This window comes from Pseudorasbora parva, chromosome 1 (genome assembly GCF_024679245.1).
Source record: "Pseudorasbora parva isolate DD20220531a chromosome 1, ASM2467924v1, whole genome shotgun sequence".
NCBI lineage: Eukaryota > Metazoa > Chordata > Actinopteri > Cypriniformes > Gobionidae > Pseudorasbora > Pseudorasbora parva.
Window position 1 is genome coordinate 48,482,807 of NC_090172.1, and position 20,701 is coordinate 48,503,507.

General features: G+C 37.5%; 1 protein-coding gene and 1 long non-coding RNA gene across 3 annotated transcripts in view; one reads left to right on the top strand and one right to left on the bottom strand.

Moving 5' to 3' along the window:
* The window catches only part of svep1 (sushi, von Willebrand factor type A, EGF and pentraxin domain containing 1), a 105,071-nt gene that overhangs the window by 81,136 nt on the left and 3,234 nt on the right, over nt 1–20,701 (bottom strand). For both annotated transcript variants that reach the window (XM_067443961.1, XM_067443952.1), the window contains exons 2-3: nt 8,242–8,497; nt 3,094–3,270 (exon numbers count right to left, since the gene is read on the bottom strand). In XM_067443961.1, coding sequence (XP_067300062.1) covers nt 3,094–3,270; nt 8,242–8,497 — 433 coding nt within the window. The remainder of the gene's footprint in view (nt 1–3,093; nt 3,271–8,241; nt 8,498–20,701) is intronic.
* On the top strand, nt 7,915–10,788 carry LOC137075474 (uncharacterized). The gene is made up of 3 exons (XR_010905050.1): nt 7,915–8,189; nt 8,399–8,499; nt 10,553–10,788. It is a non-coding gene; the product is annotated as an uncharacterized lncRNA (long non-coding RNA).

Sequence of the window (20,701 nt, forward strand, 5' to 3'; positions counted from 1 at the left end):
AACACGTCCAGAAAAATACTGCTAATATCTAGGACTCAAAAACATGACCTTACCAGGGTCATCTTTTTGTCCTTTTGCATTTTATGGAATTATATATTTAATTCATGATTAAAACAGCACCCAGAAAAATAAGTAAAAAAATTATAAATATAAAACAGCACCCAGAACAGACATTAAAAAACCTTGGCCATCATTTTGTTTTTCCGGTGGCTTCCACAGAGTGAGCCAACCCCTTCTGGTCTGCTATTAGTTTGTATTCATTCATTAATTAAAGCATTCTGCTGCTAAACATCCAGACAGAAGTTAATTGTGAGAAATGCTATTGCCCTGACAACATGAGATTGCAATTCACAATTTAATTTATGGCCATTGTTTTTACACCCAAAATAAATAGGACAAAGGATAAGCACAATAAAATAAACAACAGAGAAAGATAAAACTGACAGAGATAGGTTGAATGACCTGCCATTTACTACTATTGTGTGTCTTGCTACCTATACCTCATATTATGAATCTGTAGAAATTTCTAAATAAAAACGTGCCTATTAGTAAAGTCATTGAATCGCTGCGCTTTCTCAGTACTCATTGTATCTGACTTACCAGAGACATCAGAGGCCAGTTTCATGGAAAGTTTGTAAGAATGTTTCTAAAATCAATTATTTAAAAAAATCTTAAAGTGCCCCTATTATGCTGCCTTATATGCTCCGAGTTTTGTTTTGGAGGTCTCTTACAAGTTTACATGCATTAAATGTCACCTTATGTCAGCTCTGGATTCTTTCTAAAGCTCAGTGATTGTACACACTTTAAAGACAGTAACGAAATTGATTTTACCATATCAATCCGAGCGCAAAATCTGATGATGAAACATTGATGAACATGATGAAAACCTAGGCAGCTGACTTATTGCCTCACTTGCCTTATCATGCAATGACTTATAAGGCAGTGCATGAAGACCCTTCATGAAACCTCATGAAGCAGTGTAACAGTTTAATGTTTAATATAAAGTGCATTATAAATCAAATGTATTATTATTATTATTATTATTATTATTATTATTATTATTATTATTATTATTATTAATGATCCACAGCAAAATAGAGAGAGGTTTGGTGAGAACTAAACAAATATGATGAAAATGACGTAGTGACATAAAACTGTCACAGACTGGAATTCGAATTACAAACGACTCGTATAGGTGGTTCAGTCAATTCTTTCTTTTAGGAGACAATAACTTTATTTATCATGCACTTTTGACTTTACAACTTTACTGAACGTTTACATTCAAAAACAGCTATATTACACACTACATGAAAGGGACTATTCGAAAAAACATAATATGGGCACTTGCTGCCTGCAGATTACAGTGATAATCATAATAATAGCAAACTATTTTTAGCACTTAGTCAGTGTTGCACATTTTATGTACCATGTATTTTAAACGGTTGACTTTAAAGGGTTAGTTCACCCAAAAAACTGTGTCAATAATTACACACCATCATGTCGTTCCAAACCTGTAAGACATTCATTCAACTTCGGAACACAAATAAGGATCTTTTTAATTAAATATGAGAGTTTTCTGTCCCTCCATTGACAGCTACGCAACTATCACTTTCAATAACTTCCTAAAAAAGACACATGTCTCCCTAAAGACATCCTAAAAGCAACCCATGTGACTCCAGTGGTTTAACCTCAATTTTATCAATGACACGAGTGCTTTGTTTGTGAAAATATAAATCTACAACATGCGTGCATGCAACAACCTCTGCTCTCGTCTCAACATAAACACGCTGTGGTGTTCTCGTAAATGCACGTTGAAGATTGAGTGGTTCATTTCCTTCATTTGCAGATCCTTTTCAAAAAGTTGAGTTCAGAAAAAGAACATTTAATCTGAATTTTTTTAGAAATACAAAGTATTCTTAAGTTTACAAAGTACAAAATTCAAAGTATAAGAAAGTTAAGCAGTTTAGCAGAATTTATACATAAGATTGTTTCATGAATCCAGTCCCAATTCCCTAAAACAGCACAACAGATTAAAGAGTTGGCAGCATTATTCCAGTCATGCAGACTGTCTTTTTTATCATTATTGTTATTTACAGCATTACAAAACTAGTTTGTGGTGAGATGGGTGATTAAGCTATAAAAGCTTTGAAAAATCGAATCAGTTACAGTAAGAACACTTTTAGTCGAAGACATTTGTGAGCAACAATTCCTGCTATTCCAAACCTATTTCTCAAAGGACTAAATTCATTTCCTGAGTTATGTCTATTTAATATAAAGACTTAAAAATAAGATTTATTATAATAGACTTCAAGGCATTTACACATGACATCTCATGGGGATTGAGTGTCTCTGTGAGATAGAGAAAGAAATAGAGCTACAAAGCTGCAAAGTGGGAAAGCAAGCAAGCAATAAAAACATCTGTTGAAAGGTTAGCCTTCCATCACATAAAATCTGCAGTTCACCCTGTGTTTGTACATCTAACACTTCCCTGTCACCTCATTCCTCAGTTTAATTAGTCAGTTTGATTATTTTAGAACGGTCTCAATATGAGCTTGTTTTTACCACAGCATGAAAGATAGCTTTAATAAAACCGCACTTCATGAACGTAAACAAAAATAGATCTTAATTTAAATGAAGCATTGCTTTTTCTTCAAGCTGCTTTATGAGGCTGGCAAAAGTAGGTTTGCAATATTAAGATGAAGTTAGGTAAACTGCACAAAAGTGTTGACATAGCATATTACAGGGTATACTGCAGTACACAAAGAGATGATTGTGAATGTTTTAAATCATGTTTATGGTTTTGTTATGAAAGCAAAATGGGAGCTAAAGCACCACTTTGGCATCACGCTTCATTGTCCCATCTATTTGTATGCTGTTTTCTCTGTCACTATGGATATTTGGTGGAAGTGTTTCTTGTACTTCATTTCAGGACAGGAATTGGCATTCAATTCACATTTCAGCCTTATACATCCCCAAGCAAATTTATTGAGTAATAAAATTGACTTGTCTCAATCCATTTCTTCAAAGCTTTTAAACTGAAATAAAAAAAACAAACTTTGCATACAGATCACACTCACAAGTCCCAAACCTTACCTGCACACTCATGTTGAAGTCCTTTTCCGTAGTATCCCCTCTCACACACACAGTCGTACTGTCCTGTGTGTGTACCGCATTTACAGCTGGCCATTATGTCACAACAGTTATTTTCCTCTTCACACAATGATGAACACTGAGCCAAATCTTCCTGAATGTAACTTCCAGTTGGTAGATCTAGAAGAAAAATGGCATTGAATATCAGATTTTGCACTTTTCTCTGATGCAGTTTAAAAAATAATAATTTACTAGCTTAAAAAAATCATTTTGAAGCCCACTGAATCACTGAAGTCCAAGCTGCTCTGGAAAAGTGAGCATGTGTTTCAATATTGGCGTCTTCTGCATTACTAACTATAAAAACTTTCACTTTGGCAGGAGCATTTTGTCTCCCTAAATACAAACAAATGCACTGCTCCAGATGTTGGCATACACAGACAGACTATGCAGCTGGAGGAGTCTGCACAATCTTGGACAAAGTATACGACAGACAAGATATCTCAACGGGAGGTGAGAACAAACGTAGTCCTACCCTTGCCCAAAGCTAACGAGTGATCTGTTACAATCCAGAGGGCTTCTTTGTTTTATATCTCGGGTTTAGCGTAGGTGGGTGATATCATTGTGAAGAAAGGGGTCTTTTGAGTTCATGTGGCTGACTGAGCTCAGAGCTCTGTGATAAGAAGAATCTGCTATAGCCAGACAGCCAAAGGAAATAATAACACTGAATTATTTTCGTACCAGTTTTCTTTTACACTGGGATTAACAAGGGCTCATATTTGTCAAGCTCAGGAAAGACGAGATGGATTGGCTTTCAATTTGACTTCACAAACATTCACCTTGGTAACCATAGTTTCTGTTTAAATATCACTGCTACTAAAATAAATATTACTAAAACGGTAAAACAGATTGGTGTTAGGCACACTGATCCAAATAAAGTTTTTGAATGCCATATTAATTTGTCATGATAACTATAGTATGTAGGGAAAACTATGGTCGTTACCATGGTAAATACTATTTAAGATTAGATTTATATAAAGATTTTATATAAGATAGCATTATAGGGTAACTGTGCACGTTTATCCATTGGTTAAAGCCCTGCTTTATGGTTTACATTTTTAATTTTGGCAGGTGTTTTAGCTCCACTTTTGATAGTTGTGCCAAAGTAATAAAGTATGAATCCCAGCGGTGCTAAAATGTTACCATGAGTTATGTAACAACAGAAAAACGTTAATAAAATAAAAGGCCTTGTGTTTACAGTCACAGAAACCTTGACACATGGTTTAGTTGAGGGAAAATTTTGAACAGCGACAGCAAACGTGTTACCTGGAGTGATGACTGTGTTTTTACTGATTTTATGTTTTTCTGTAAGTTTCTGAACACTTCAAAAGACAACTTTTCACAGATTGACAAACAGTTATTGCTCTGCGTGCTGGTCACGTGCTTTAGTTGACCAATCAATATAGAGTGGGGTATGACATAACTTTGTACGCCAAAGGGCGGAAGCGAGTTAGTATTTTAGCACATCCAGTTCCCTTGTCCCAAAGTCAATGTTTTTTTGAATGGGGTTTTGGTGAAATAAGGTCTGTGGTGAACACAAGCTCATTATGTTTTATTCTACAAAATAAAATACATCCATATTACCCCACTTGGGATTTTTTGAAGCTGTTACGCATCATGAAAAAGGCGGTTGCTAACAAGGGCTAAATGGGACTACAGAGGCTGTCAAGGAGATTGTCATCACCCCGAAAAGGTAAGTTCAGTTCGCCTTTATAGCCTCATTATGCTCATAATTGTGCTCTTATAAACTATTCTAACTCAAACGTTCTGGGGAAAATGTTTTGAGATAAAAACTATAAGAGTTGCCCCTCCAGCTCAGGCCTCCTTGACTCTCTCTGTATGAGTGGACTTTCTGGGAAATCTGCTAAGACAATCGACATGTAAAATTATGCCTTTTTCTTCTACATAATGTGTAAGTACTGGCTGTATATGTTCTTTTGTTTTTATTTTTCAGTTGTTTTTGTTATGCCTTAACTGTCTGAATCACTGCCTTTTAAGTTTGTACTATGCGCATTTGTGTATATAAAAATCTGCTTAAATAAAAAATTTAAAAAACAAGTACCTTGTAAACACAACTTCATTTCCAGGCAGGCTGATAAAAACCCCAGTGTTTTTATTTACCAAAAAAAAAAAATCTGAATCAGTTAAAATCACCGGACCATGGTGAAGTCAGTTTATAGCCTACCTTTAGCTTTCTACTTTTGGCAAATGCATTTTATTTTTGCGATAATCCAAAAGCCTATATGAATATTTTTCTCGAGGGAGCCAATGCAATGCTAACTGCTGCTTGGCATCCAAAGTGAAATCATACCTGCCCCACTCTATTATCGGCCTGTATACAACAGTTTGTTCTGGTTCTCAAATCTGATTAGCTGTTTTTTCAGCCGTTTACCGTTTGTATAACTCCACGTGCAGCATTTTTTCCATGCCACCACAGAATGTAGATATGGGAAATGTTGAACAATTACTAATGCAGCATTCCAGGCAACCTGTAACCTGTTTTTCCAACCTTCTACCTGTAAAAGTGCACTGGAACGGCAGTCAAACCCGTGACTTCCCATCCGTGAATTTGTACTCAATGTACTCCCAATTACGAGTCCTGACGTCACATAGCCCTTGCGAAACAACAATAGCAGCCCCTACTGTGGCCTGTTGCACAAAGCTGGTTTCAGTTGTTACCCAGGTAAGTTCAAGATTAGTTTGAGCAAACTCGAGTTTTTCGGGCTCAAGAAGGTGGATTGGTTTTTAGCTGTGTTCCTCACCATGGTAACTTACACTACACGGCTAACCTGCTCTGGAGCAGGTTTTATTCTGGGTTAAAGAAAGAAAACCCAAACTGGACCAATTAGCAGCAAGCCAAGACACACTAAAGCCACACCCCCTGTATCTAATTAAAGCAGTTTATAATGAAAAAAAATGTTAGAGACTAAATTTCTCATCCTTTGGCGCTAATTATTTATTATATTTATTTATATGAATTATAATTACTTTTATTTTTTTAAATTTATTATATTATAATATATTCATATAATTATTATATAAATTGAAAAGTAGACAAATATTAATATAAATACTAAATATTAACATGCATTCATAATTCTTTTAAACAACTTGTATTCATTCATTTGAGCTCTTTGTGAACCTATAATTAGGCATATTTCTTTGATTCACATCATGCATTGATTTAGTCAGATATTTAATTTAATTTCATGATCATTTTCAAAACGATCTCTTTCAATCTCAGAAGAGAAGTGAATTGCTCTGTCTCTCTTGCATGAAGTGAATCACACAGACACTGTGATTGGCTGTTTGCCGCACGTGTCACACTTTCAGGTGCACTCGCTTCAGAGTTAATCACTAACTGTGGATTAAACCTGAGTTGACAGAGGGTGCATCTCAATCAGCTCCCTAGTTCAGTTGTCAGGGCACTGATCAGGGAGTCAGCCCATTGACTTATGTCCTGATCAGTGCCCCGACTAGTGAACTAGGGAGCTGATTGAGACGCAGGGAGAGAAAGTTTATACCAAGCTTTGAGAAACAGTTGAACTTGATCTAAACCAGGGGCCTATACCAAGAAGCCGGTTTATCTGGCTGACCAGATATGTTTAAGCTTAGTCTGTGCCAATCCTGGGTTTTAGGTATAGGTACCATTAAAGTGGTTTGGCTTTTAGCTGTGTTCATCTCCATAGTTACTTACACTCGACAGCTAACCTGCTCCAGGGCAGGTTATGTTCTGGATTAGAGATCTCAAACTGAAATTGGACCAATCAGCTGTGAGTAAAGTGACACACCTCTGATCCAGTAAAGTCACTGCCCCTGTTTCTGCTCCAAATTAAATGTCACTACATAGCAAATAGTTTTTAAAGACTAAAATATCTGTCTTTCAACAATGCTTATTTATAATAATATTAATTTTGAATGATTTAGATATAATTTATGTAATTATTATACCCTTAATCAATTACACATTTATCATTTTAGTAAATTAATAATTAATAGGCACTTTGTTAAAATTAATATTAATAGCCTATATAGTCATAGAAGTAAGCTTTAAAATCAAAAAACAAAGCTATTTAAAAAAAATCTATTAAAAAGCTGATATTAACTAATATTTTTTCTTTTAGTTTTACTCTTTCATAGATAGCTATTTTCTTCTTGCAGTGTAAATTTGTTGAAATTCTTAATATATTTCAATCATGTAATATTCTGCAGAAAAGCGACATGAATCTTGCTGCTTCTCTCGCGAGAAGTGAATCTCGGTGATCCACAGCGTGTGATTGGCTGTTCACTGCTGAAATCAACTGAACTCAGGATTAAAGCTTGAGTTGACAGAGAAAGCTGATGATCAGCATCATGGGACCAACAAAGCCTGAATACATTGGTTTGGTTTTGCCAACTCAAAACTAATCCTGTAACCCTGAGTTTGTTAATCTATCATCATGGTACAGGCCCCAGGTTGGATTTATCTGGATTTGTCAACTCGTTTAGAGGTTTTTGAGCCCATTTACTGTCATATTGCAGCTAGCTTCATGCAACAGGCCTCTGAAATGAAAGTCATAACGTTACATTAAAGTCGTTTCCAAATCGTTTATTAAAGTAAGGTATTGTTCTAACGTTATTTATTATTAGCAAATGTTATGCATTAAGTTATATCAATAGCTTTTCTAGCGTTAGCTAGTTTTCAGTCCATATTTCCAAACATAAAATAAAAGTTAAAACAGCTTATCTTGCCTTAATGTACCGTTTTTTCTCCACCATTTCCCTCAAATAAGCAAGTAGTAAGCACTTTTGATGATATAAATTATTGTAAATGAGCATAAGCCCCATACAGCCCGCCATGCTTTGTTTACATCTAGCTCCCACAATTCCTTGCGCTCAGGCAGTTTGACATGACTTTACCTGGAACGCTCGTGAGTCGTGGTTTTTAAAATGGTAACTTAGGGCTCAAAAACCTGACTGGAAACACAGCATTAGAAAGGTAGTTTAACCAAGAAGAAAGTGTGAAGCGTGAAACAAGATAACCTACAAATAGTTTACCCAAGGTAATTATGACCATATATGTTAACATTTTCAGCGTGTATTATGAATTCTCACCTTCGTGAAGGGCGCGTCGAGCCAGCGCTTCAAATTCAGCGAAGTTGTGCACTAAGTAGCAGTGCTGATCTTTGGGGTGCGAGGCCATGTCATGCAGCTCGCGGATGTTTCCCTGCCAGATGCCCAGGGTGAATATCTCCACACCTCTCTCCCTCAGCGCTGCAGCTACCGGCCGCGGGTCTCCGCCATTTGAGTAACCGTCAGTGATAAGGAAGATCACCTTCGTGGCGTTTTCCCGTGAGTGCTTCAGGATTTGCTGTGAGTTGAAAGACAAAGTTTAATATAATGTGCACATGTCACTTACTGACACCACCGCAGTAGCAAGTTACACAATGATCATAAAAGTTCTTAATGGACAAATTCAAGTCCATCCTACATATTTTCTTGTAGCCATTTCACGGTGTGTCACAAAATAAGGAAGAAAACTTCCTCAACTTCTATTTCCTGACAACTTTAAATAGGAAAAAAAGGTCATGACAGATTTATTATTATTATTATTTTACTTTTCCTAAACCAGCCCTTCCTATGTATCCACAAAATCTCTTATCAGGATAATGCTGAGAAAATGTTCACTAGCCTGGATGCCAGCCAAACTCAGCCCCGCCCACAAAATAGCAGTTGCTGTGTTTGTCTCTTTAGCAAACACAGCAACATTTTACACTCACACGCATGCATATTTGTTTACAAAACTATATTTAAATGTCTAAACATATGTAATTAGGAGGCTTGGTTGATGAACAGAGAGAAAATCTCTTCATTTTCTCTAAGGCTTTAAGTAGAGCACAATTTACTGTCATATTGCTTCAGACAGAGAGAGAAGAGGGGCTTGTGAAAGTCAGTAGACAAGGCCAATTCAAGGACTGCTTAAGAACGGAGCAGCTTTGCTCTTTATTGTCTAATTGGCTGCAGTTCAGGCATTTCAGACAGCAGCAATTATTACAAAGCCTGGAGCCTGACTTACATCCAATTGCACACACATAGGGATACAATCACACACCTCAAATCTGGAATCTCCTATGCATCAGTGCTTTTCACTGTCTTTCTCTCTCTAACAGACCCAGACACAAATATACAGATGCTGCTGATTGTCACCACAGTGATGTCACTGTGGTCTGGCCCCAAGGGAGTAGGTCCATGGCCTAAAACAGGGTGTGATTGTGGCCATTTATGGGGTGGCAGCTCAAAGGCACTGAAGGCGTAAGGGGTTTTAGATATGAGTCAGAGGTGGTCATGGTACACAAACATGTCTGCACATCAATTGAGGAGGGTAGACACCACTGTCGGAGATCACAGAACTAGGACAAAGAAAACAACTACTGACGCACTGAGATGTGTAATTTGACAAACTTATTAGCAACCACATATACTGTGTTTGCAACCACAGAATTACACACTACTTTAGTCACTCCTACATTATAAACCCACTTGATTTTAAACATAACATAAACACACACACACACACACACATCTTTTCCCCCATCAAAGCAGTAGTGGTTAATCGTTTACATTAGTGGCCAATCTGATTAGCTCAGTTAAAAGGCAGTTTGTGACAAAACAAAGTTTACAAGTAATTACAGCATTATGCGTATAAAAAGCCTTTCTCAGTGACCAAGTTTCTCTACTCTATTTTTTAAATAGTTTACATATGCTAGTCACTTGAGTCAATTGGCAACTTAAGACACTTTGTAAGAACTGAGGGTCACCTGTAAAGTAGTCTCAGCCTCAGACGTTACACAGTCTTTTGCTGACCGTCTCACACATATTGATGGAAAGTATTTGTCTGCTAAGCTTTGATGTGAAGGCTGACTTTACACAACTTCTGGGAGTAAGAACACAGGGTTTTTTTATCAGAGCGCCTGGAAATAAAGTTGTGTTTACAAGGTACTAGGTTGATACAACGTGCACTAGAACAGGCAATATTACAAAGTATGCACATTTTCAGTTATTTTTTGGTCTTGTCTTCAATTGTTTGTGCCAGTCTAATATGTAGTATAGACTATTTCTCGCCTTAAATAGCTTGTGAAAATAAGACTGACTGTGGTTGGTCACTTTACATGTCAGTCAGACAGCTTTTCCTGTCTAGACAAGCAGTCCTCAGGCAGAATAAGCAGTGTGGAAAAGACCTTATGGTGTATTGAAAGGTCAAGCCAGCTGTGCGTTTGTATGCATATCGGAATATGTGGGTGTTTTAATGCAAGTATGATTAATATGATTAATCTTGATTTGTCATATGAGTGTCTTTGGAACATGCCACACTGTATAATGTCTTACTTGGAGTAATCTAAGTACTAACATGTGTATATGTTTTTAGGCATTAGATGAGGAGCCCCAGCAGCCTATGAGTCTCTGCTGTCAGTGATAAGAGAAAGTCCAGAGACTTTCCATGAGATTGCCTATCTACTTTTTATATATATATCATTGCCATTTAACAGTTTTGGGTCAGTAAGATGTTTTGCAAGAAATTACTACTTTATTAGCAAGGATGAATGTACAGTAAATGATCAAATGGGACCTTAAAGACTTAAGTTGTTACAAAAAAAATATATTTCAAATAAATGCTGTTTTTCAAACATTGATTTATCATAGAGTCATGAAGAAATGCTACTTTAGAAATCGGCATATTAGAATGATTTCTGAAGAATCGTGTCACTGAAGACTGAAGTAATGGCTGCTGAAAATGCAGCTTGGCCACCACAGGAATAAGTTAAGTTATAAAATATATATAAAAAATAGAATTATTGTAATAATATTCAACAATATTACTGTTTTGATCAATTAATTTATCTTGTGACAAAACCTTGCACTTGGTCCTTCATTTTCATAAATGTACCTGGAATAAGAGGTGCACAATGTACACAAGAACCCATGTCTGCACAGAATCTCACTTTCTTTGATCAGTGAGTTTTTTTCAACTGCTAATGTAGACATAATCCTCCGTTCAGTTCCTGTATTGGGTTAATGGCCATGCTTAGTGGACCATGATCATCACACCAGGGTATTCTATTTCAAAACTTTGCAGACACCTTACCAGGTTATAAAATTGATCTAAGGTCAGAAATCTCTAACAAGAACACAATTCACAACTAAGCGCTGGGGTATTTCCCTTAGCTGCAAGTGTTATTGCAGATAGCTGAGATCAGTGGAAAACAGCAGAAAATGAAAATCAAAATGACTATTTCTCTTTTGCTTCTAATAGGGGGTTGAGGAGGTATATCTCCATCTGAAGCATTCCAGAATAGAGTAAACATGTGACCTGAGTGCATTCATTTGCTTGGTTGGAGGTCTGAGCTGTTTTGACATGTTATGGTTCCAGTGGCAAAGAATACCAGCAGCATGAACCTACAAAGCAAAAACAAGCCCACTAGATGGACCCAACCATTTCAAGCCATAGTCCTGAGCAGTAGAAACCGCTCACTATGCAATTACTAGATATTTTTCCCCGAATCTGCAATAAATCCTGTAAAAAAAAAAAAAAATTGAGGGTACACATTTTGCTCTGTAAATCTGAGCTGTTGAAACCCTAGATATAAACCACAGTTTGATTTTGCACATGGGAGACTCCCGTTGCATGCCTGAAATTTATATGCCTCCCACTGTGCACTAGTATGTTCTCCTTTAGGTCTCCTTGAGTGATTTCAATTGATTTAATTTCCTCAACATGTCAGACACACTCGGCCAGCTACACCTCATTTAGAAGGACAGGAGCAGCGAGCATTGGAGTTATGGATGGGGTAGGCCTATACATCTACTGACTGCTGGAAATCCCTAGGTCCTTATTACAGTTCTCTCTCTGTCTGTGAAGTGAATTGAAGAGGATGTGTAAGTGTGCATGGATGGATGAAGTTTGAATAAAGGGGGCATAATTGGTCTGGATAAAACGGGACACAGGGTTTGTGGAGTATGGTTAGTTGGTTCCTGTCAAAACATCATTTATCAAGCTCAGGACAGTGAAATGCAGAGGAAATCATTTTTGAAAGAGAGATGGCCTTGACAATATTTCATATAATGCAATGGCAAATTTGGTCTTTCTGGTCTTTTAATGCTGCCAGCTATGTACTAGGAACTCAATGCAAGAAAAAAGTTAGGCAAGAGCAAAAAGAATCTGGAGTTGGTCTGTTAAATTAGATTATTTTGGATCTTCATGCCAAAATGGAGACTAAAAGTGCTTTTTATGAAATGTATTGTGACATTCCCTGTAATTTAAAATGATAGGAGTAAATGCTTGTGAAACAAAACAAGCTTCGTTAATATAACCAGACTCTTAGTCTGCAAGATGACAAAGAGGTAAATTACATGAGCCACCAAATAGATTTCTATGGAGAAGAGAAAAACTCTGTGAAATAAAAGCAATTAGGACAACATTAACCCTAACCCAACACACACAAATTGGTGTCTGGAGATCCAGGATATTAGTGGAATTTTTTCTTCTTCAATTTCTTTCTTTCTTTCTTTTACTTTGAAGTGGAGAAATATTGAATCAATAATAAATCAATTTAATCTAGCCTTATTTACTTAAGTAAATTGCTTAATTCAAACCACAGTGCAATTAAATATATTATTTTAGACAGACAAGGGGGTGAAAAGCTAAATTAATAAGATAAATAAACAAGACAATAAACAAGCCTTGGCTGTATTGTGAAGTACATTGGACATTGTAAGTTGATATTAGTTTATTTATTTTTTCCTATCCTAAATGCCACGTTATGAACCTCATTGTATATTTATTAAAGTATAAAAGTATTGTAGTATAAAAGTATTTATTAAAGTAATAAAGTATTGTATATTAAGTACAAATTCACTAGAATGGTGTTAGCAACAGCAAGGTAATTGGTATGATTCCCAGAGAATACCATTAATGACATTTTAAGTTGCTTTAAACAAAAACATCCATCACATGTATAAATGTAAATGCGTGTAGACTACATCTTCCCTCAAATCCTTTGAACCTTTAGACCCCGTCCTCTATTTAGCACACCTACTGTCCATCATTCCTGCCTCCCTTTCCCTGCTAAACCAGAGCTGGGGTTTGAGACGCAGACATTTTCTGCCCTGAGGCTGAGCAGAAGAGTTCTCTGATAGTTAAACTCTAATCTGTCCCGTCTATTACAATGATCCTGGCTCTGTTCTGGGCTTCCCCGACGTTTGGTTTAGTTTTTTTTTAGTTTTTTTTTTAAGGGAAAAAAAGAGCCTTGAGGGCCCTGAGCAGAAGAGTGTCAACGTTCCTCAATCCACATCTGGATCTGATTAAAAACACCTGGTTGAGGAGCAGTGATATCTCTGATCTTGACTGAGAGGACAGTCTGGTGAGTTATAAGATGTGGAACCGACATAGTTTTGAATAGATGCTGTACACTAGCAAATAAATTATAATAAGAAACTTTTTAGAAAACAAAATAAATAATATTAAAATTATTCATTTTATCTTTAATAAATTGCCCATTAAATTCATACTGCATGTTCTTTATATTTTTTGATGGAAGTCATCCAGCAGGGGAACCCATTCACCCATCAAATAAACCCTTGCCAGAGAGGGTTGGTTGACGAAAATGCTTAAATTATAATTTAGAACACCCATAACTACATGGTTGCATGTGAATAACAACAGTGCAAACTCATTTTACATAATTTTATCAACAACCAATGCCAAATACAGCATGTTGTAATGCATCCTAAAACCATTTGCATTGGTTCTCATCTTCAAAAGCACTGTGAATGTTGTCACTGAAATGTCTAGAAATTCACAACAGCACCTAGGTAAGATGTTTTTTGAGACTGGTGTCTAGGAAGCACACAGGTCAATGATTTGAGGGAAGCAGTAATAGCACGGTGGGGAGAGCAAGCAATCTATTTTCAGAGAACAGATCGTTTGCTGCTGTTGACAGGCTGAACTGTTATCCGTTTCAACACTTCCTTGGCTTCTTTTCTGTGGTATGTCCTCCCCCTCAACACACATGTACACAAGCACATATGTGAATGCTCACAATTGCAGACACACAATACACACTAAGTGCTACCTAGTGTTTTGGGTGAAACCCCTTTTTCTTGTCTTTTTTGCTTTGACTCTAAAGGGCATAACTGTGGCCTAGCTGTAAGGTATTTTAAGTGAGGCTCCTGAAAAGCCTGTACAGAGCTGCCAATTACTATCCCTCATATCATAGTGTGGTCACAAACATAGGGGCCAGTTGCATAAACATAGCCATTATGTTAAGACCCACTATCAGTTAAGCAGTCTATTTGATGTCAAATGAGGCCAATCTACATTTTTATGTAACTAACTTAAAGATATGAACCGTCTTGACGAAAAAAAATTGATGACTAATTTTAAGCGTCCAGCTAGTGGTGCCTTTTTTAGAAATTCTGCCTTTGGATTTTTACAATTCTTTTAGATAATAGTGTTTCTAAAACTTTGCATTCTTAAGAGTAGTATTGCCTTTACAAATTTAGATTGCGTCTAAAAGCTGAAAAGTAGGAAGGCAACAAGGCACATCTGAAGCTCTGAATCCACTGATCATGTCACATCCTGACTTGAGATGCCTTCATCTGATTGATTTTTTTTTAAAGGCAGCCTAGATGGAAGCTTCACTGCCTTTGATATCCCATAATCCTATGCGTTACATTTTGTGATAGTGACACAACAAATATGGTGTCTAAAAGTTAAAATTGTTGCTCCGATTATGTGTAAATGTACATTTGTGACCAACTTTTTCTTCTTTTGATGTCATTTCTAAAATGCGGTAACTTTATGTTAAGTCAAAACTGATATATGGCTGATCTGTACATACCATGATCTGTACTGTGCCAGAGTTTTGTTCAACTGTGTTTTGGTGAAAATTGTTAGCACATCCTTCAAAATTCAGTCAAATAAGTGATTTTTTTTATTTATTTCTGTGTCAATTGAGCTGATTCGATCAAAGCAGAATTACAAATGTAACAATGAAGAAACTGATCCATACAGTTAGATGTGTGCAAGTATAGACCGGAAAAAAAATGGTTGCAAGGGTCACGTCCGCTTCTGTCAGAGTTTTAAAGCAGCACAAGGAACACTGTTGTGTACTTGCTAGTCGTGAAATTCTGTCATTGCCACTGTAACAATGAACAAAACATGATGATAACTTGCAGCTCGGCAAATGAAATCATATGATTCAATTCATGTCTTCTGATTGGTTTCTGTGTACTTGACGGATTTTGCTGGCAGGTTTCTGCCAACGAACTGGTATTTTTAAATGGGCTGATGCTGGGATTTAGTGTATTTGAAAAAAGTATTTGAAACATACTATGCGGAAAGCATTCACCTATTATCATTATCTAATTTTTGACAGAGTTGACATTTAGCGGCTTTCTGCATCTGCATTCATATTTCAGTCGAGAGGCCTGTGCCAACAAAAATTACCACTGGCCCGCCCTATTCTATGAAACCTATTTTGTATCTAATGAAAGCAAAATTCCTGGATCCACACTCGTTGTCAGACATCACCTGTTGCCATTTATGACTCCCAAAACCACAGTGGTCTCTTAAAACAAAAATAACATCTGGGAGTTGCAGGTGATTCTAGATGATGAAGTGGGCCTCCACACATGTTATGCTCCCTTGGTGGTGCATGTATGCAGCTGGTAGAAAAAAGCATGCTTTTATCTTCACATGCTTCAGAGCAAGAATGTGACCTCTTGTATTGTGACAGAAATTACCTAATCGTATGGGGCCATTAATAGTGCTAAAATAAACAGCAACTATGTCTTTAGTATATTATTTTCTTTTCTTTTTCTCTCAATAATATAATGCATTTCTTGGCAGTGCTGTAGTCTGTGCTGGTGTTCCTGGTGGTGCAGTCAGACTAAGAACACCCCCACTGCTCTATATTTGACTTACTCCCGCGTCCAGTTACCACTAATCACTGTGTTGAAGCATTTTGCTGTGTATAAATGTTCCAAAGTACATTTGCGTGTTTAGATCTCAGGGTGTGGAATAGAGCACTCCTGGAGTTGAAAGTTGTGGTTAATAGTGGGAATAATCTGAGGGCAGACTAAAAGTTTGCTGTGAGGTGAAAACTGCAGGCAAGACAGTTATAGTCAAAAAAGTTTTATTACTGTGAAATAATTTATGTTCTTTCTCAGTAGCTACAGAGTGTTTGGTTACCAAATGAGCAGGAACATAAGCTGGTCTCTATAACAGTAGTTCTTTACAATTTTTACTTAATTTTATTCCAAAAATATAAAAATTAAAATAATATTTAGATTTTTTTAGCTTATTTAAAAAAAGATTAAGTCCTCTTAAGGCCCACTAGGAAGTTTTCTGAGGGGCTAGTAAGCTCCTGGATAAGAATCATAGTAAAACATTTGGTACAAATTTTAGGTGGTGCAGTGATGTTTTTTGTCCAAAGTAGGCAAAGAAGCAATAACATGAGATGTGATTTTACCCAGCTTTAATGTTCCTGCTTCCCTTTAGTATTCCAAAATGCAGGACAACTGATGGATGAAGAACAGATGAAGGTTTCCTCATGCCATCACGTTGCATTCATTACATTTTACCATTACATGTGTGTCCCAGACATAAAGACTTTTTTTTCTTGTCTCATGCTGTTAATCTTTGTAGCAGGTTCATCCCTTTTTTTTTAAGGATTTCTTTTCCTGCTTTAATTCTTCCGTTTATCATGTGTCTGATATAATTATTGTCACAAACCAATATACCATATACAATTTGTGATGTAAAGGGGCTATATGTGATAATTGTCCTTCATTTATTACTTTTTTGCCAATATGTAAAATATCTTGTAACAAAACTTAAAACAAAAGGTGCCTGACGTCCTAGGTTGTCTATATAAGCTTTTAGGAGACTGATTTTTAAAGGAAGGACTCGGGACTGTCACCGGTGGCCGTATATAATGAACGGCATGACAAGAATAACTCAAAAGAAAACTGTTTTTAATTCAAATAATAGGCAGTCCCAACTGAGGAGGGAGGGCGGGGGTTCCGGAGGAGGATGAGGAAAAGGAGAGGGATGAAAACAGTCCATGGGGGGAGTGGAATGTGGGAGGATCCAGGAGCAGGAGTTGCCAGGCCAGGACCTCTGGGTCCACAGCAAGCAAGATCTTCCACTGCGGAGTCACCGGAGGGAGGAACCATGGTGGAGACCCGAGAGGAGGGACCAGGGATGCAATCACCTGCGATAGAGCCAGTCAGCTCATCGGACCAAGGCGGAGATAGGGATCCAGAATACTGCTGTGGAGCCGGTGCAACACAGTACAATCGTGGAGCCGAAGCTATGGAGTGAATAGTTGGAACCGGTAGCCAGGAATCCTATGGTGGAACTTGTGCAGGGGTGTCCACAGTCCGGCCTGCGGGCCAAATGTGGCCCGGGGATACATTTCAAACACCCCACAGTTTGTCTTTTAAAATATAGTATATGTGACCCACGGCCTGCCATGCATAATTTACAATCATGCAGTTTCACATTGTTAACAAAGTGGCAGTACTAGATTTTAGCCCAGGGAAACATTAAAATGCAAAAGTGGAACGAAACAGCGCTGCTTGTGCGCGTTGCAACTCGCAAACTGAGTCTGAACAAATGTGTTTACTAGGTGAGTGTCTCGACCACACTACCACAAAACAGTCAATGAGAAGCGCTCGAGTTCAGTGTAGAGATCGCCGGTATACGCTGCAAATCTCTAGTGATTTCATTTAGCTTAAAACCAGCTGAAACAGTGATGATTAAATCAACAACACTGACGTGCATCAGGAAAAACCCTGAGCTACAACGATCCAGTTAGAATACTTTTGAACCAACAATTCACTAACATTTATCATGGATTTACTGTTACAAGTTTCTGACAAAACTTGATGTTTTGTCAGAAATGTTGGTTCATATCTAATTTGATTTTATTATTAATATAGGCATTTATTAAGTGAGTAAGAGGCCAAATTACATTTTTTTGTGTCATTTTTGTGCATTTGTATTTATGTTAAAAAATGTTATAGACTAAATACCATAAAGCTATTCTTCATATAGAAGCAACACAAAATATTACAAAATTTTACCTGTGGTCTAAATAGACTTCTCATTAATTTAAATAAGAGTAGAGTTGTAACTAGACTAAAATGTCACCCTTTAAAACCGAGGTTAATACTGTTTGTGTATTAAATTTACATCTGTGTCCTATCTCAAACTACTCTACTGTCAGGTCAAGCTTTTGTCAAATCTGTCAAACATTTGTAAAAGAAGGGTCGCTTTCAGGAGCTCAGTGAATTAATGCGTGGTACCAGGATAGCCACCTGCCACCTGTGCAATAATTAAATACTCCATGTTGAACTGTTAGTGGTATTATAATAAAGTGGAAGCAATTGGGAACAACAGTAACTTAGCCATAAAGTGGCAGGACACTTAAAATCACAGAGCGGGATCAGCACAGAAGTCACTAACTTTCTGCTGAGTCAATAGCTACAGACCTCCAAACTTCAAGTGGCCTTCAGATTAGCTCCAGATTGAGCTTCATGGAATGGGTTTCCACAGCTGAGCAGCTGCTTCCAAGCCAAGTGTTGAGTGGAGACTGAGCCAGGCCTTTTTGTCCAACATCAGTGACAGCACGACAATACTGGTGGGATGATGGGGGAGATGAGGGCGCATGGAGCCAAGGTGGAACCAATGGGTCGTCTGAACTAAGGTGGAACAGCAACACTGCAGGGAGCTGACTTAGGATGAGCCGAGGGACTGACAGGAACCAGAGGTGGCATCTCTGTAGAATTCAAGCTGGGCAAAACCAGTGGGGGCAACGAGTCAGTGTTCACCATTGGCCATGTGGAGGTCAACACTCTGCAAATGCAGCAAAGTCCTCAGGGCAGAGGTGTGCCCTGGACCACGTGCGGAGGCTGGAGATGTAGAACTTGCAGAGCGAGCAGCCAGGATCGCTATGATGAACTGCTTTCTCACCACTGTCATTTTTGTTGTGTTTATTTTGTTATTGAAAGCAAAGCGTACAGTGCAGACATATTTCCAAATTTTTTACCTCTAAGTAAAGAACGGAAAATAACTATGCTTTGAGTATATTGGGGTGTTAAATCACTGAATCACGGCCAGTTTGGATCAATAATATGCAGTTCACTTAACGCCACTGTTGTTGGATATAATAAGGGTTTCTAAATTTGACATATAGCCCCTTTAAGATATTTAAGCAATATGTTCCTTCAAAACAACTCAGAATTGCCGGTCAGCCTCAAACTAGGACTGATTCATCGTAAAACATGTTGCCTCTTCAGACAGTTAAAGATAGAATGACCCTTATCTGGTTGTCTGCAGACAAATCTGTGGCTCTCAGGCTGGTTTAAAGGCATTCCTGGCAGTTTTATCAGGGTTCGTGGAGTACAGGCTGTCTCTCATAAGGATCTCCCTAATCAGTCTTAATTAATAACACAAATACAGCCTTAGGAAGTGCCAGAGTTTCATTAGTGCATTCAAAGCCAAAAAGAGGCTCTCCCTCTCTCTTATTGTTACGACTCTCTTGGTTTCCCTGAAGAAACAAAACAAAAGGTGATCTTCTCAAATTAGACATTGACAATATATAGATAAAATATTGTACCTGTAATGCATTGATAGTTAGTTTCAAGTCACATGTATCAACAACAAACATCACAATTGTGTATTTTGACATCTATCCTAGCTCTTTCATTGTGTTTCTTTGCTTTTATGTCCCTGGTTTTTGCACAGAACATTCTGAGGCTTGCCGACAGATGTTTTTGCAGACACAATATGAGATATTTGGACATGTTGATCTGCCTAGACTCGATGACAGTAATGCTCCTGCTTCCATGTGCTTCAAAAACCAGGTCAGAGGGGTCAATGGCACTTTAAAGAAACATTCTCTGGAATTTCTGATGAGGGATTGTTGGTGGAAGAGTCATGTAGGGATGTATGCTAACAATAACACAAAAACACCACTCCCATTTCTCACCTCTATACTACCTGAATGAGACAAATTAGCATGAATAGTCAGAAAGAATGAGAAATATTGACTCTTTATGTATGTACATATAGGTATGTGTGTGTTTTTAAATGTGCTTGTGCTTGTATAGACTTCCCCTTCTAAATAGAATCCCTGCTGGGGAAAGGAAGAATCGTATTTGAGTCAAGCATTCATCGGAAATTTCAAATCCATTTGGTCAAGGACTTCGATGTAATGACTCCCTATGGAGGCTGATCAGAAAAGCAGGCAAAGAATTTTGAAAGCACTAAAAGCATTTTGCTAACATTCAAAAGGACAGCAGAGAGAGAAAGAGAGAGAGAGAGAAAGAGAGAGAGAGAGAGAGAGAGAGAAAGAGAGAGAGACATTTTATAGAGCTAGTTCTGCTGTGGTTTGGCAAATGGAAAGGAGTTGGGGATCTGGCAACACATGCCCACTAAGTGCGAACAAACAATGAGGTTAGAGAGAGAAGCAGCAGGGGCCTGTACCGTGATGGTAGTTTTACAAATTCA